The sequence below is a fragment of the Maudiozyma barnettii genome (genome assembly GCF_903064755.1).
Source record: "Maudiozyma barnettii strain CLIB 1767 genome assembly, contig: KABA2_06, whole genome shotgun sequence".
NCBI classification, from domain to species: domain Eukaryota; kingdom Fungi; phylum Ascomycota; class Saccharomycetes; order Saccharomycetales; family Saccharomycetaceae; genus Maudiozyma; species Maudiozyma barnettii.
Window position 1 is genome coordinate 524,236 of NW_024545243.1, and position 15,933 is coordinate 540,168.

Here is a 15,933-nt window from a genome sequence, read left to right on the forward strand (position 1 = left end):
ATTATTCGTGTATTTTATTTTAGCATACAAGGTGTCTGGGTGTAGAGAAGTAGCTTTCAAAATATTTAATTAAACGACAAGTTATACAGTCTCAGTCCAAGGACAGATACAAACAAAGACAACAGTTGAGTTGAAAGTCCAATGGAAACGGCCCATTCATATATATATTAACAAATTGATCATTAGAAAGTGTGTATTATTCAAGTATACATATATGGCCATACGTGTACACCCAATAAGAGCGAACGTATATATATTCGGCATTTATAGAAATCATCAAGACCCATGAATGATGATATTATCTACATAGCTAGAACAATATCCTAAATATTATCCCAAGGAATCTTTGTGTGTGTATTTTCAAATTTTCGTTTCGTGAAATGAGACAAGGTAGGATATATCTTATATAACCTTAGATTAGAACAATCTAACCAACAGTCTTTTCAACCAAGAAAATGCCGTATTTCTCCTTCAATTCCTTCATGATTGGATCATTGATCTCTGGAGAGTATGGGGCAACCAGACCTGGACCCTTTATGGTACCATTTAGAACTAATCTAGTGGCAACAGAAACTGGGTAGCCGACGGTAGCAGCCATAGAACTGTAACCACCAACCTTACCGTAGTCAACCAAAGTAGATGTTCTGGTTTCAGTAGTACCGTCAGCATTTTCGATACCAAACTTATGTTGTAGAACAACCAAATCACGTTCACCTTCTTCGTATTGCATTAACTCTTCTAGACGAGCACATAGAGTATCAAGAGGGTTACCTCTTGGCGTAATATTTTCATCGGAGAAGAAACCTAACCATTGGTAACCACCTAGAATTCTTTCTCTGTCATCAGCATCCTTCCATTTGGTCAAAGAGTCGATCTTAGCAATTAAGTCGGTTTTAGATGAAGATGAAGCACCTAAGTATTGTTGTAGGGCATCCTTCCATGCAATTGGTTTGCTGAAAATGTCGTTAGCGTCATCCTTTAGGAAACCAATGTCAACCAAACTCTTAACGAATTCTGGGAAGCCTTGGAATCTTAAAGTACCTCTAATAACGGTTTCAGCTTCTGGGATGTGGTATAATTCCTTGAATAGAGTGGAGTCTCTGTTTGGATAACAAACAAAAGCGAAACCTGGGTAAATGAAGTATGGTTTAGCAGAAGCCATTAGATCTGCAGAGGCAATGTTAACAATCTTACCATCCTTCCAGTATTTAGCGGAGTTTCTCAAAGCCAAGAGAACACCTCTAGAGGACCAAGAGAACTTGTAACCCAAAGGATTGTCAGAATCTTCTGGAGCTGGCAAACCACCACAGTAGGACAAGAAGGATTTGATTTTACCACCTTCTCTGTGAACTTCATCAATCATCTTAACGGCATATAAGTGATCGATACCTGGATCTAGACCAATTTCGTTCATGACTGTAATACCAGCTTTCTTAATTGCTGGTTCTAGTTCTCTTAGAGCTGGAGAAATGTAAGAAGAAGTAACGACATCCTTCTTTAATCTGATAGCACTTCTAACGACGTTTGGATGGTAGATGTAAGGAATCAAAGAAATAACCAAATCATGGTTAGTCAAAGCAGCATCCAATTCATCATCCTTAGTAACATCTAAGGAAATAGCAGCTGAACCAGATGGTTTAGCTAATTTTTCAGCATTAGCTTGGGTTCTACAAGCAACAGTGACTTCAATACCGTCGGTAGCAGATAGGGTGTCGATGACTGGTTGGGCAACGAACCCAGAACCTAACAATAGAACTCTCTTAGTCATGTTGAATGTTGTTATTTTTATTATTACTATTATTTATTTTTTAGTTGTAATACCTCAAATAATAAAAATTAGTTACTTCTGTATAACTGAATAGTAAATTAATTAAGAATTAAGAGTAACATGAAGTATAAAATTAAAAGAAAGTATATTGGTATTACATCCTTATATATATAAATTCTTTAATTAAATGTCAAAGAAAGAATTGAAATTTTTCACCTTTAAATTTACTCAATTAATCAAATGATAGATACCAAGATGCATGCAGTGGTTATAATGGGTCATAATATTACTCAGGTAATTCTGAAATATTCAAACGTGGGTCATAGAAAGCTGATTTCCATATATTATACCAAGCGATTATGTGAGTCCTTCCTTACTACCACTTGCTGTCCGTAATCACTTGAAAATATAAGAACTACGTCTATAGAAGCATATATCCCATGGGAATTCCCCTGTTAATTCCAAATAATATATATATGCTGTTTTTTGTTTGGTGCCATAGAGAGATGACTTAGGCGAAGTTTTTCAATAATAACGGAAAAAAAGAAGAGAATTCCGTTATTATAAATTTTTACCAGCGGAATTGTAGTTCATAGAGGAAAATGGTAAAATTCCACCGTGATTATGTGTACTTGCCGTATAAACTGCTCTTTTCTCTTCTTCAGTTTTGCTCTTACCATGATAACTTTTAGTCATATTAGATATTGCTCCAATAGCTTAAAAGGATATACATTCTATATATATTTTACGATATGTCAAGATCAATAAGTGATATTGAATCATCCTTCAACGCTGTCGCAATTTGAATTTGAATGAGAACAATTGCCACATAATTACTAGAATTGTTGATATTACAGTATTTATGTCTTTGATTGGGTAGTAGTGGTATTGTTGAACAAATCTATTGCTCAAAACTTTTGGTAAGATGATTTGTTGCTTCAATTACAAAGCGATCGCCTCGCAATATCGAATAATGCTTGCAAAATCTGTAACAAGCCCTAACAAAGAAGGAGGCCTAAAATATCGTAATGTACGGCACTGCCAATTTTTCTTAATATTTTTCAATTGTCTGGTAAAAAAAAAAAGAAGAGGACACCAACGCATATAAAATAAAGCTTGTAGCGTATAATATTTTATTTTGTATAAATATAAAGAACAAATGAACGTAATTAGATACATTCCTTCAAGGGTTCTTTTTTGGTTTTTTAAATTTTATTTTTGCTTTTTAATTAGACCTTTCAAATCTGTAAGGGACTTTATCTCCATCTCTATGACGCCATCAAGGTAGTTGTGGTAAACGAATCCCTTATAGTTAAATACATGTTACTATGCAACATTGGAATCCTTCGGGAGGAAGGTATTGTGTAGGAACAGAGTGGGTTGAAACGACATTTCCTTGTGAAAGGTCAATTTGTTTTCATTCCATTTTGAAAGCATGTGAAATCTCTTTTTTTTTATTTACCATGATTTTTTGTAGTTGGATAAAGCCTAAAAGCGTTGCAAAAGTGTTTAATTTTTAATGTGTTTTTTTTCTTATTTTTATTATTTATTATTTTATATATTTATACGGATACATGGTCATTAAATCCTTGGAATTCATTAAGGAATGTTTTGCAAAATTCATTAGAAATTTCTGGAGTTTACTATTAAAACTTTGCTTGACGATCAAAGTTTGCTTTTATACAGATTTCTTGTTAGAATTAAATCGTTTGTGATTTCTGGTATCATTGGTGTATTCAGATGGTAATGATGAAGATGCAGTTGTTGAAGTAGACGACGATGACGACGACGTTATAGGACCAGCAGGTTGACCTTTTCTATATGTTTTTCTTTCTAATGTAAACTCTGTACCTTCTACCATTATTTTCTTAGTATCAATAGCTTCCTTTTGACTGGATTCTAATTGGAAATCAATGACAATGAAATTATCACCAGTAGTCATTTTCATAACAGGACCAAAATCCTTAATTAATTTGTTTCTAATTAATTCCGGTTTTATACTTTGAGTGTCGTTAATATATACTGGATAATAACCATCTCTGTTGACATTGTTATTGGGCCTCCTTTTACCGTTATTTTTGGAATTGTTATCCTTACGGTCGCCATCTCTGTTACGGTTATTTTTCTTGTTACGGTTAGAATCAGTGCGTGGCATTGAAGGTTCCTCACGAGCTACAATAATTTTTCTACTTTCTTTTGGAACTGCATCATGTAGCGAAACCTTCGAAGCCCATGACATTTTCTTTGGTACGACAGGTAAAGTAGTAGTAGGCTCAGTTTGTTCAGTAGTCTCCTTAATTGTAGTAACAACAGTATCTGTCAAGTTCCTCACTTCGGTAGGTATTTGTTTGTCCTTGGATTCTACGGTGGTCTTTGAATTAGACTGAGACACATCATTTGGTATTTCTACGTTCTCAGATTTATTATTAGAAGTACCGACAGTTGGAGCAACTTCATTATTAGGAATGTTCTTTTCAGGATGTTTTTCTTTCGTTTTCTCATTGTGTTCGCTTTTGCTTTCTTTCTTATCCTTAGATTTTTCCTTTGAATCGATCTTACTTTCAGGCTCTTTCTTCTCATTAGAATTGTCCTTCTTGTTTTCCTTCTTTCCATCCTTCTTGCTATCCTTCTTTTCCACTGAAAGTTCTTTTATGTGGTCCTTTTTTTCAACCGGTAAATCTTTCTTCGAATCCTTCTTTTCGTTCGAATCTTCCTTCTTGATCTCTTTTTTATCCTGTGAATCGACTGATTTGATTTCTTGTTTTGATTTTGGTACATCTGAGGTCTCTATCACCTTATCAACAGGAGTTGCTTCTTTTTCGTATATAATTTCTTCCTTTGTTTCAATTGGTGTTGTATTTTCTGTTATTTTATCCTCGACTTTAGAAGAAGAATCTTTCTTGTGTTTTGAGGCTTTCTTAGTCTCTTTTGCTGGTTCTTCAGCAGTTTTCTTACTCGTTGTTTCGTTTTTAACAGGAATAGATTTTTCGATCTCTTGTTCGTTGGCTTGAGAGTTAGATGCTAGATTTTCAGATTGACTGTCTTGTGGTAAAAACCTTATTATGTCATTTGTTATGTCATAAACCTCGCTATTTTTAGCAAGTGGTGTTAATACAAACATTTGACAAAATTTATAAATCGGAGATTGACTCCAAAATAATTCACCGGTAACTATTATTATAATCCCTTTATGAGCAATTCCTGTACTTTGAAAATCGCAGGAATCTAATTTCAATTTCAAATCACAAATTTTTTCCTCATTTCTACCAAAGAATCTGCTAATATTATCCTTACCGGTTAATTTCACAGTAGTTAAAGTATTAGAGGAAGTTGAAGGGATCTTATCAAAATCAACTTGTTGATAATTGATGTGCGTTAATTCTGCAGTGGTACTATAAAAACTTGATAATTTACCAGGATTGGTTTTCATCCTTTCATAGTAAGTTTGCAAAAATGCATATGCAATATCTTGGACACTGGAACCCATGGTTAAAATTGGATGTTTCTTTTTGTTTTGAGTACCTCTTGAAGTTGTTAAAAAGTGATGGTAAAGAAAAGTTTATGACGTTATATCTTAGAGATTCTTAGATAGTAATGCTTATTTTGGAACTATCTTGTTCAAAAAAGAATTCTGTCTATGTAAGGGAACGATAATATTTCTAAAATAATATAAGGTATATTAATCTTTTGAATGTTAATGTTAATTCTTCAATCTTTTTCTTTCTTTGATTTGAAAAAGATATATATATATAAACGAAGGACAATTCAAATGTTTAATAATGTGAAAAGTAATATGATCGTGAATAAATATGACTGTACGTGAATGATATTAAAATGGGCAAAATTAAAATAATTACGAAATAATGAAAATAAAAGTTGCTCAACGTTACAGTTAATTCGGCTACTGGTATCTTGATGAATAAATGTATATTATAGTTTGATTGCAACTAAAATAAACTCGAAAAATATGGGAATGATTTTAGGAAAAGTTATAATACAATGAAAGAAAGAAAAATGTAGTTTTGATATATGGATTGATGCAATTGCCAAAATAAAGTCAATAAAAATTAAATTTTCTTGTTAAAATTGAAAAGAAAAGAAAAGAAATAAGAATGGACGAAGATGCTAATAGAATGATTTGTTATTTACAAATGAATATTCTGTGGGGTTGGAAAGGTTATTCGAACTTCGTATTATATACTTTTTAAAAAAGCACGAAGTATGTTTCCAGTGAATGTGTTTTCTGATCTCAGTCTACTAGTGAAAGCAGGAGACGGTATGTATTTTTTTTAAAAAAAATGTTCAATTCGTTGCCAAAGAGTTGCAGCTGAATAATAATGGTACACCAAGGTTGGTGGTTCACAAACGTGTTAGTAATACTGTTGTATATTTATCTATCTAAATTGATACTCAAGAATAAATACTACGAAAATTGAGGCAAGTATATATATATATATCTTTTAAAAAGGTTGCTCCCAGTTAAACCTCCTCCAACGGCCAAAATCCTTTGAGGTGGCAATTTTTTCCTCTCTTCCTCTTTTCTAAAATGTTTTGACGGTCGACTTCGTTCGTTGTGAATTGCGAAAGTAACGTCAAAAACTTCTTTTTTTCAGAAAATTTTGCGCCCAATTTGGATGCGGCACGTGATATGGGAGCCTTTTTACCTTTGATTATTTCGACAAAGAGTCAATATATCAAACAAGATAGATGCTCGACTATTATATTAGTTTAAGTATGACTACCACGAATTACATATTTATATTTAAGTATACGTAGGTATGTAGTTTTGTCTGTGTGTATGAGCGAGTCTATCTGTGGTATGACACCATGTAGTTACGCCAGTCCATGAGAGAGGAAGAAAATCTAATCATTGGCTTTACTTTGCTTGTTGCAATTGATCTTCATTTATTCCATAGATTACATTTTTATATTGGGCAAAATCGGTTCCATCAGGTAATTTGTGCATTGAGAGTTTACTCAAGTAACAGAATGAAAGAAGCATTAATAAAGCTTGACCACCGGTAGTAGTAAATATTGGAAAACGAGGAATCCCAATTTCATCACCAACCGTTGTTAATGAATATTTTGGCGGTTGGCCTTGTGATTGTGCATGTTGAGGGTTCTTGAAATCACGAATCATCTTATATATTAGATTCAAATCGAATAGGTTTGGCATAAATTTATGAACCCACCATTCAAAATCAGCTCTAGTGGATGGCATCATATCATTCGTTAAAATATGTACTAAGAAACCTAAATCATAAGCTGCATGGAATGTAATCCATGCGGTGTTTGTATCTAAGATCAGACCAGAATCCATCATCAGTTGTGCAAATTCGAATTTATCGATACCTGTTGTACGATGGTTTTCAAAGTTAATCCCAGAATTTCTTAATAACTCTAAAGATTCAGCGGATATCATTTCTTTATTTGTATCAAAGTCAAAATTGAACTGCCATGTCGAAGGTTCATTATCTGGTTTATTACCGTTTGCGTCACTTAATGAAATTCCGAGTTGAACAGGGTTTAAAATATCAACGTTAGATCTCATGGTTTGGTAATGATAATCTTCCTTTGATGAAAAATTACCAATTGGTCTCGCTAAAGTGCCGATGAATTCAGTACTCACAGATACGTAATTATATTGAGTAGCTAACCTTCTTATGGCAACAAATTCGCTATGGAGGTTCGTCTTCCATACTTCGCGAACAAACAAATGCATTAAAGGTGGTAAGATCATTGGTGGCATCATGTTCGAATTACTTACTGTATTAGCACCAGGAGGTGCATTCATATTAGGAGCTAATGGCATATTGACAGGTCTATTTACACTAACGTTGACACCAGGCTGTTGCATAACGTTCAGTCCGGGAGGAAGATTGTTAGGTATGGGACCTGGCACACCCAAATTGGTATTATTATTAAATGGTTGAGATTGTTGTTGTTGTTGTTGTTGCACTGGTGCCTTCATTCCTTGGAAGTCCTGTTGTTGTGGAAGTAATGGGCCTCCTTTTTGATTCATTAGATATGCATTTCCTTGTTCCTGTGGTTGATTAAAACCATGCAATGTTGGTAAATTACCAGGTTGTTGTTGTAATTGTTGCGGTTGATTCATTAATCCATTAGTATTCATTTGTGAACCAAATCCATTATTTGGAATTCCTATCGCTATGTTTCCATTCGTATTATTATTCTGTTTTTCATTACCTTGATTAAAGAATTGATGATCACGCATATTCATGCCCTGATGTTGTATCGCCTGCATTTTGAAGTTTTATTTTCTTATCTTGATATGTCTTGCTCTTAATTTTTCGTATCCTTGATATTTTGTCTAGTAAACAATGTAGTTTTGAAAATTCGGTATTATATGTATAACTTTTATCAAGCAATAAGTATATATATTGATATCTTGCAAGCTCTGTCTTCAATTTAATAAAAATTGTGTATCCTTTGTCGTTGTCCATCATTTACACAGTGTATAATAGTATCTTATAGAAGACACCAAAACGGCCTTCGCCATTCGTTTTTCCTTTCCATTTTCGAAATTTGAATGAATTTTTTAGGTAGTAATTATCGTGTTATACGAAAGGTATAGCAGTATTACACCATCCAGAATTTGGACATTAATCTCTTTGCAAATTTTTATTATCCCTTTAAATTGAATTTTTATAAGTAATGAGTAATGTACAGTGTGGATTTATATACTTATATATTTATATAATATATGTGATGAAGATCTAATATTATTAATAAAAATGGATTGGGAAAGAATTTTTAGAGAAAACAACGATAATTATGCAAAAAAAAGAGTTATTCAATGGTCTGTCTCTAAGCACTTTTCACTTTTTTGGATTCTTGTTCTTGTTCTTGTTCTTTTACTTCTTCTTCAACATCATCAGCCTTTCTCTTCTTATCTGTTATTTCTTTTTCTTCAGATGGTGGGATCTTTTCTGGCGGACTAACAAACCATGGGATTTTACCTCTGTTAAAATCATTTAAGATTTGTTTAGAAACACTAGACTCATCAGGTTCCCCACCTTTCAATAATCTACCACCTTTGTGTGCTAAAATTTTTATGAATTCAGTAGCATTATTCCAACCAGAAATTTCATAAGTTCTTTCTAAATGCTTTCTTTGACAACGTTTTAAGACACCTGGTATATATTGTTCAGGATTGGAGACATGCTCAACTCTAACAACACCTCTGAATAAAATATCTTCCTCTGTATCCTTACCTGAAGGAGGAACAATACCTGGACAGTCAATCAAAAAAATTCTCTTCATCAACGTAATGTATTGCCAGACTTTGGTTTCACCTGGGATAGGAGCCACTTGACACACCTTCTTCTTTCTCAGAGTGTTGATAATTGATGATTTACCAGTGTTTGGATAACCAATGAAACCAACTGAAATTTGTTTTCTATCGCTGTGTAATTGAGAGAATTGACGTAATAGTTGGATCAGAGAACCCTTACCAAATGAGTTAGTAATAGAGGCATGGAAAGCCAAAGTAGGACGTTCCTTCGATAAATGTTTAACCCAAGCAGCAGCAACCCAAGTTGGGACCAGGTCACACTTATTTAAAACGTATATTAAGTGTTTGTGAGGAGTTTCTTTCTTCATATATTCCTCAACAGATTTACAACGGGTACCTAAAGGATCTCTAGCATCTAAAACCTGGATAACCACATCAGATGAATCAATAACTTTGTAAAGTTCGTTCCAAATACGTTTTGATTGACCTTTGCTAAAGATATGTTCCTTGGTAGTTTGAGTCCATCCATCTTCGTCAGTTTCACCACCCATTAGACCTAAGGTTGTATTAAGTTCTTGTTTTTCTTCAAACACTTTGCTATCATTAGAAGCATCGCTAACCAAGTCTTCTAATGATGAAGCAGCGATACGTGGCTTCTTTCTTTGAGATTTTGGACCAAACGTATGGTTATAAGATTCGGTTTCCAAAATGTTAGCTCTAGGGGATTCTGTAGTGTCTTTTTCTTCTAGTAATGACATTGGCAACTTGTTTCTTCTTAATAGAACTTGGTAGGTATCCTTTTGGGTTTCACCCATGGCACCTCTAAAGTGTTCCAATGCATCCTGGGATATAACTCTTGTGTTACCAAACCAACGACGATCCGGTTGAACTCTAGCAGTAGGAATAGTAGCATCTTGTAGGGGAGCAGCTCTAATCAAGTCACCATTCTTATTCTTAACAGCACCACCTTTGGTATACATATTTAAGAACTGAACTCTCTTACCATCTCTGTAAAAATTTTCACCTTTCACTTTTAGGTTACCGTCTTTTATCTTTCCCTCACGGGTTCTTCTGGATTTTTCCTTTTTAAAGTTCCCCATGTTTAAGTATACTATCGATATATGGATATTCAGGTTCAGTATCTTGGTCTCGGAATCTGTTGAACCCCTTTTGCCATAACTTCATTTAATATATATAAAATGTCATTACTAAATATTTCCCTCTAGAATTCCTATTCTAGCGATGCCCATCGATCGGAAAGAGAAAAATTTTCGTTTTGGCAGTAGATCCAAAAACATAAGAAAAATTTTCGTGATCACGTGCAAAATATATTTTTGGTCTGGATAAGATCAAAACAGACTCGATACTTTTATATTTGGAAAGATTGTTAAGGGTATAATAGTAATAATATATATGTATATGTATCAAGTATATGCTAGTGGTCATGTAGGTCTTCATAATAAATTGGACAGAACGCTATTTAAATTAATCGATTTTTTGTTGCTGTTATTCTTAATAGCCTTTGGAGCATCGGCTCTGTTGGTTGCAACCTTATGCTGTTTGAAATTTCTTCTATTTTCACCTTCCTCTGTCTCTTTATCTGTGGAGTTTCTCTTTCTGCTGTTCTTTATGTTGGCGATCATTTTACTTTGTTCTACGTTCTTGATGAAATCAGCATTTAATTTATTAGCTTGCGATATTTCAATCTCCAATTTGGCTTGTCTAACATCATTCTCTCTAGCAATTTGTTCAGTCAAGTCAGCCCATTTAAATCCAGGTAGGTATTTTACATTTAATATATCGTCGTGATAGAACGTACCTTTTTTCCCACCAATAATATTACCGTTCAAAGTAATTGCACATAATTTTGCATCTCTCTTCCTAACAAATTCTGCCCAACCTTCCTCGTACATTGTTTTTTTATTACCACCACCTTTAACTCTTCTTTTATGCTTGTCGTCAGTTTCTCTCTTTAAAAACAATCTGTCTACTTCACCAAATCGCGAGAGGATATGTCTCATCCTCGCAGGTTTCATATATGGAGGAATACTCGACAGGTATATGACACCAGTCTTATGTTTTGAATTCTTACGCATATGTTGCACTAGGGCTAATCTCTTTTTTAGATTGGCCGTCTTCTCCTCCTTAGTCATCATATCATTATCCTCCTTTGTAGCACCTAGATTTTTTTCGTTGTCATCGTTTTGTGGCCTTACACCTTTCATGTCTTCCTTTTCATTTTTGGTGGCATTGTTAGAATCCTTAGTAATATCTTCTTCACCATCATTCTCTTCGCTGTGTTCCTCATCCTGATCAAATGCATCGTTAACTGTAGATATTTTCTTCTTGGACGTTATTAGAAGTGGGTTATTGCTTTCCTCGTCAGAGGAGAAATCGTCAATATCAGAATTAATGCTACTCATAGTGCAATTTTTACAAACTGTATGTCGGATGATATTATGGTTTTTATATCTTGAGCATATGCTATGGTAGAATGTTTCTATTTTCCGTTGTTTTAGTTATATAACTTATAAAAGATTTGTTAAATGTAAAAAACCTCATCGCATCGCTAAAAGAAAAAAAATTTTCAATATTTGGAAGCATTCAGCGACAGCAAACAATTAAATTATAGTGGAAGGTATACACAACAAACGATACACGCACAGAATCATATAGCATAAAAGTAATACTTTTCTATAGAGAGAGGTACTTATATATTGTTGAATAAAGAAAGAATAAGAAAACGATTTAGAAAAATATGGTACAACTAGATTATGCTAATTAATAGAGAAATGAACAGCAAAATTTTCTTTGGAAGCTCAAAATTAAAGTGGCTTCCTGAATTTTCTTTCATTACTATATCTCGACCTTGTGTGATAGTTGCAAGGCTAGTAATGGAATAATTGTTAGTCTGAGTTTTAGTGTCAGTAGTCAGGGAAGCACTGTTTGTTTCCTTAGTTGTAGAGCCTAACTTACTCTCTTCGTTATCAATTATTGTTGTCAAGTTTATATCATGTGATATATGTCGCGTGTCACTGGTTGTAGTTGATTTTTTATCTCTCATTGTGGTGGTTGCTTCATTAGTATTATCACTTGTTTCAGTATTATCACTTGTTTCAGTATTATACGGGGAGGAAATGCTCGATATTGTAGAAATGTTTAACTTAGTTTTACTTATAATATCTTTGGAATCACGAGCATTAATCAAAACTTCTGTTGGTAAACTATTCCAAGTGTCCGTTTCCGATGAATATTTCGAAACGTCTGTTATACTTGTTTTAGATGATACAGATTGAGCATTCGTACCTCCTAAATTTTCTGAACTCATTAAACTGGTGACTGCGTTGTTGTTATCAGACCTGTGATTGATTGATTGCGAGAGTAGGGTATTATCTTCATTGTTTGTAAAAGAAAATGAGGTCTCCATCGATGAGTAAGGAGATGTGGTTAATATACCGTCTGTTAAGGTTTTTTTTGCTATGGGACTACTTCCTAAGCTAGTTAAAGATAGTTTTAGAGATTCTGTGGTTACCGTACTACTCTTACTTCTTTGATTTGCGTGTAGGTTTTCTCTAGAGGTCTTTTCAGGAGAAAAAGTCTGAAAATCTGTAGGATTCAAGAGACTCATTGAACTTCCTGGAGTTAGGGAACAGTCTAAACTAGTGACTGTTGAAAATATAGTTACAGTTTTAACGTCTTCAATGGATTGAGTGGGATCCTTTGTTACTTCTATAGTAACAGTTAGCGCATTTGTATTAGAAACAGTGGTTGTGAATAAGGATATGTTTTCTTCTTTTATAGTGGTTGGGACAAAAATTGTAACCTGTTCTGTAGATGTAAATATAGCAGTTACGTTATTAATACTTGTTTCCATATTTCCATTAATAATAGTATCTATTTCCGTGATAGTGGTTACTTGTGTAGTTCTAAATGTACTGAAAGCAGTTGATATTATTGGTAAGACTTCTGTGATCGTAGTGTTTTGAATAATTGTTGAGGGTACTATGTCTAACGACGTGTTATTAATGGTTACAGTTTCATTTATTTTATTTGTGACAAGAGATGTATATGTCACAGTTATAGTGTTATCTATAGTTTTAACCACGGATTCGGTGTCATATTTTGTTACCGTATAGTCCAATGTTACTAACTTGGTATCAAATACAGTTTGATTTTGGGTCACAGTAAAGTATTCTGAGTTTGTTTCTTTATCAGTTACTGTAACAACATTGGTTACGTTGTTATTTTCTGTTATAGTACTTATATCAGTAAGAGTGTTGTTCTTAGTAACAGTTTCAAACTCAGTTATTCTTTTTTCGTTTGTTATAGTATATGTTAGAGTCATGGTCTCACTCTCAACCAACGTAGACACCTCTGTAACAGTGTCTGTTTGTTTAGTGGTCAAGGTATCTGTAACGGTGGTTGTTTCACTTTTGGGAATGGTATTTGTTAAAGTCACAGTATCAATGCTACTGATGGTTTCGAATAGTGTTGTACTTATATTTTGTACAAGAGTTACTATATTTGTTTCTGTTACGTATTGTGTAACAAAGCTAACGGTTGAGATGGTTTTGTTTTCTGTTGTAGTTTCTGTTTCTGTTGTCGTTTCTGTTGTAGCATCTGTTATAGTTTTTGTTGTTGTTTCTTGTTCTGTTTCCGTTTCTGTTGTAGCATCTGTTGTAGTTTCTGTTGTAGTTTCTGTTGTAGCATCTGTTTTAGTTTCTTGTTCTGTTTCTGTTTCTGTTGTAGTTTCTGTTGTAGTTTCTGTTGTAGCATCTGTTATAGTTTTTGTTGTAATTTCTTGTTCTGTTTCTGTTTCTGTTGTGGTTTCTGTTGTAGTTTCTGTTGTAGCATCTGTTATAGTTTTTGTTGTAATTTCTTGTTCTGTTTCTGTTTCTGTTGTAGCATCTGTTATAGTTTCTGTTGTAATTTCTTTTTCTTTTTCTGTTTTTGTTTCTGTTTCTGTTGTAGTTTCTAATGTAGTTACTTTTTCTGTTTCAGTAGATGTAGATGTAGAAGTTTGAATTAAAGTAGCAGTTTCCGTAAAAGTTTCATTGTGAGTTAGAACGCTAACTTCAGTTAATGTTCTAAATTCAACAAATGTAAAACTTTCTTTCAGTGTTGTTTCTTCAGTTATAGTGGTATACTCTGTAATTGGTACACTTTCCGTCACGGTATCATAATTGATTATAGTATGACTACTTATCACAGTTGTTAGTTCTTGTACAGTTGTTAGTTCTGGAACAGTTGTGACTTGGGTCGTAGTAATAAATTCAGTAATTTTATCAGTACTCAGGGAAATAGAAGTTGCCGTCAAGGTTTTTGTTACTTCGGTTGATTGCAGAACGGTTGTCGTTATTGTCAATGGAACTCTGAGAAAATGGAACTTTAGATCACCAACATTATCCTCTGACTGAGACAGAATGGCTCCTGGTGGTGAGTAACGACATAAAATCACTGGGTCTGAACCACATGTTAACATAGCACAACCTACTGATGATGAGTCCTTCCACACCAATTGTGAGAATTGTCTATTTAGGGGTCTAACATTTTGGGTATCGTAATTATAATATGAAATACCTGAATACCAGCTATCTACAACATCATCCAAAGATTGGCCCCTACTGAAAGTAAAACCATATTCATTGTTATGGTAAATATTTTTTGACTCATCGTTACAATTATAGTTTGAAAGTTCAGAAGCTGCCGCACTTGCGGCAGCTTTGTTCCACGTCAATGAATTAGTATCCACATGGTAAGATCTCTTCAGATTGATATATGATAAAAGTTTGTCCCTATCAACACCACTTAATGGTGAGACATTTATTGCCCTGGAATAATTGATCAAGAAAATCCAAAATAAAATAGTTATAGCAATTTTCATGATTATTTAGTTCTTGTTAGAATGGAACTTGTCGTGGGCAACTTAAGTAAATTTATAAAATATAGTGGAAAATGTTTCGAATTTCAAGAAGTACAACATTGTGAAAGACCTCTATATATACTCTTCGAGAAATGTTCTAAGAGTTGTCCAGGACCAATATTTTTCTACAATGTCTAACAGTCGAGAATAATGATTCCTTTAATGAAAATCATTTTCTATATGACATGCATATCAAAATCCCTACGTATTCAGAAAATAAAACTTGTTCGATCATTAATTCGTCAAGGGAATTAAAAAATTCCAAAATAGTGCACCCTTAAGAGCTGTGAACTAAGAAGCTTCTATGTGCATCTCTGTTTAAATTTTATCTCTCTCTGAAAACAGTCTTTGGAATGAGATTTAAATAGTGTCTTAGATGAAGTTCTTGAGGCTATTAAGCGTACCAATTACATTATACTAAGGTTTCAAAATTATCACGCAATATAATTCATATGGATTGTTTTGATCATTGACCTCAAAAATATATGTTGTCAAATTCAGTAAGAAAGGTAAGGCGGCAACAGATACCCTGCATGCTGATTCTATGTCGATTATGGTTCATTGCTCAAGATTAACTGAAAAAAATATCCTGATAATTACCATAAAATGTTGTTTGTCTTTCTTTTGTATTTCTATTGTTTTTCTCTCCTCCATCTACCTATTATTTTCCAAATTTTTTCGATCAGCTAATCTTCTTTTTATTTTTTTCTTTCTGGAATTGGTGACAAAGTAAGCTATCGGATGAGGCTGAAAATGATAGGTAATAATGACAGAAAATAATATATTACAACAAGGAACATACTAATTTGAGTGACGTAACCAAACGAGGGACGTTCATCCTATAAGATGTTGTAACTTGTAGGGTTATACAAAGAATAATTTCTTACTTAGTGTTCTGGACGGTTTATTATTAACGACGACATGCTAATCAAGATGATGTTATGCTAACTTTGAACAATGTACAAAATTGTTATATATCGAAATTGT

The 15,933-nt window shown here is 33.6% G+C and overlaps 6 protein-coding genes across 6 annotated transcripts; all 6 read right to left on the reverse strand.

Moving 5' to 3' along the window:
* Positions 1–427: 427 nt before the first annotated feature.
* On the reverse strand, positions 428–1,768 carry LYS9 (saccharopine dehydrogenase (NADP+, L-glutamate-forming); the record flags this gene model as incomplete). Its single annotated transcript, XM_041551348.1, has 1 exon — positions 428–1,768. One exon carries the CDS (start codon positions 1,766–1,768, stop codon positions 428–430), a length of 1,341 nt encoding a protein of 446 aa, XP_041407282.1.
* A 1,678-nt stretch (positions 1,769–3,446) lies between these two features.
* BRE5 (Bre5p) lies at positions 3,447–5,255 on the reverse strand (the record flags this gene model as incomplete). The annotated part of the gene is made up of 1 exon (XM_041551349.1): positions 3,447–5,255. One exon carries the CDS (start codon positions 5,253–5,255, stop codon positions 3,447–3,449), a length of 1,809 nt encoding a protein of 602 aa, XP_041407283.1.
* A 1,389-nt stretch (positions 5,256–6,644) lies between these two features.
* Positions 6,645–8,033, reverse strand: POP2 (CCR4-NOT core DEDD family RNase subunit POP2; the record flags this gene model as incomplete). The annotated part of the gene is made up of 1 exon (XM_041551350.1): positions 6,645–8,033. The coding sequence occupies one exon, from the start codon at positions 8,031–8,033 to the stop codon at positions 6,645–6,647; it is 1,389 nt and encodes a 462-aa protein (XP_041407284.1).
* A 563-nt stretch (positions 8,034–8,596) lies between these two features.
* On the reverse strand, positions 8,597–10,123 carry NOG2 (putative GTPase NOG2; the record flags this gene model as incomplete). Its single annotated transcript, XM_041551351.1, has 1 exon — positions 8,597–10,123. The coding sequence occupies one exon, from the start codon at positions 10,121–10,123 to the stop codon at positions 8,597–8,599; it is 1,527 nt and encodes a 508-aa protein (XP_041407285.1).
* Positions 10,124–10,477: 354 nt separating this feature from the next.
* Positions 10,478–11,446, reverse strand: ESF2 (RNA-binding ATPase activator ESF2; the record flags this gene model as incomplete). Its single annotated transcript, XM_041551352.1, has 1 exon — positions 10,478–11,446. One exon carries the CDS (start codon positions 11,444–11,446, stop codon positions 10,478–10,480), a length of 969 nt encoding a protein of 322 aa, XP_041407286.1.
* A 344-nt stretch (positions 11,447–11,790) lies between these two features.
* On the reverse strand, positions 11,791–14,907 carry KABA2_06S05500 (uncharacterized protein; the record flags this gene model as incomplete). Its single annotated transcript, XM_041551353.1, has 1 exon — positions 11,791–14,907. The coding sequence occupies one exon, from the start codon at positions 14,905–14,907 to the stop codon at positions 11,791–11,793; it is 3,117 nt and encodes a 1,038-aa protein (XP_041407287.1).
* Positions 14,908–15,933: the final 1,026 nt, after the last annotated feature.